Genomic DNA, 1,355 nt, shown 5'->3' with positions numbered 1-1,355 from the left:
ATTTTTGTCAGAAATGTAAGATAAAATTTAAACAAATAACAGCCTACAAGTGATCTTTCTTGTATGCTAGCATTGCTTCTTGTAGATATTACAACATTAAGCAGTTGCCAAATTTTAAGAGATTTTAAGAATTACGGTTCAAGAATTATTAATACTTCTAAAATGCAGCAAAGCACCCTGAGATTAAATGTTGAAATTAAAATATGTCATTTCCACTCTTAAATACATTTATTATATATTTATCCAGGTGCCCTTTTTCATTCAGCCAGTAAATGCTGACATCACACAGCAACATTCCTGTGTGCCTTCATGAGTGGCTTTCACATAGAGAAAAGGAGATGCTTTAAAGAATGGAGTTGGCTTGCAGCTTGCTATTTAATGAAGAGGTTTATAATCAGCTGGGTGAATTTCAGAAAACAGAATTTGCTTTGGAGTGGCTGAGGTTTTTGGAAAAACTTTTACCAGCAACTAATCAGGTAAGAAAGATACAACTAGAACAGAACATATTTTTGTTTCCTGTTTTCTTCCCTTTTATTCCTGGGGGGGGGGTGTATAAGGGGTATATAGGGAACTGACTAGTGACTAGAAATGGAAATTGAATACTATTTTGAGCCAGGCTTCACTTGAATAAGTCTGAATCCAGATGAAAGTGGTCTGAAGCTTTTCAGATAGTTCAAAGTTTGAATGTCTCTCTTGTTAACCGTATATTCTATATTTCCAGGCTGATATAAGGGAAAAACAGAACAAACTTGTTGAGCAATTGATATCTTTATTAACCAATTCACCAGGACCTCCTGCTAGACAACTCATTGCCAAGAACCTCGCTATATTGTATAGCACAGGAGATGTTTTTTCTGTTCACCAAACAATTGACAAATGCAATGAACTTATTCTCAGTAAAGATGATTCACCAAGCTATCTACCTACTAAACTGTAAGTTTAAAAGTCCACCATGGTCATAATAAAGTATTATTTTTTTCATCATGGAGCCTATGGAGTCTTAAATAAAAATAACAAAATTGCATACAGTGTGAGTTTTGAAGATTAGAATAGGACTGCATCCAATTTTCCGTTGGCCTGGTAACAGAGCCATAGTTCCCTATGTTTTCCCATGCAATGTCCATTTGCACAACACAAAAGCAATTTCTTTCTTTTTAGCTCCTATTCTTTTTAGTTGTATGAGTCTTTAGTTGAAATGAGTCAGGAATGAGTCTTTAGTTGGATAATGGGAACAGAATAATCAAAACAATTTAGTTTAGAAAAAGAGACTGGTGAAAACACAGCAATTGGAGGAATGCCTAGAAATGTTGGATTGACATTTATATATTATAGTGGATAACTAGACGGGCATTTAA

General features: G+C 34.4%; 1 protein-coding gene across 1 annotated transcript; it reads left to right on the top strand.

Annotated features, from left to right (window-relative positions):
- Nucleotides 1-279: 279 nt before the first annotated feature.
- On the top strand, nt 280-950 carry LOC107301205 (HEAT repeat-containing protein 5A-like). The gene is made up of 2 exons (XM_015830462.1): nt 280-476; nt 722-950. Exons 1-2 carry the CDS (start codon nt 351-353, stop codon nt 935-937), a joined length of 342 nt encoding a protein of 113 aa, XP_015685948.1. The 5' UTR covers nt 280-350; the 3' UTR covers nt 938-950.
- The last annotated feature ends 405 nt before the right edge of the window (nt 951-1,355 follow it).

The sequence above is a fragment of the Protobothrops mucrosquamatus genome, unplaced genomic scaffold (genome assembly GCF_001527695.2).
Source record: "Protobothrops mucrosquamatus isolate PMUCROS unplaced genomic scaffold, P.Mucros_1.0 scaffold10654, whole genome shotgun sequence".
Classification (NCBI taxonomy): Eukaryota; Metazoa; Chordata; class Lepidosauria; order Squamata; family Viperidae; genus Protobothrops; species Protobothrops mucrosquamatus.
Note: the sequence above shows the minus strand (reverse complement) of the source record. Positions and strands in the feature narration are given on the sequence as shown.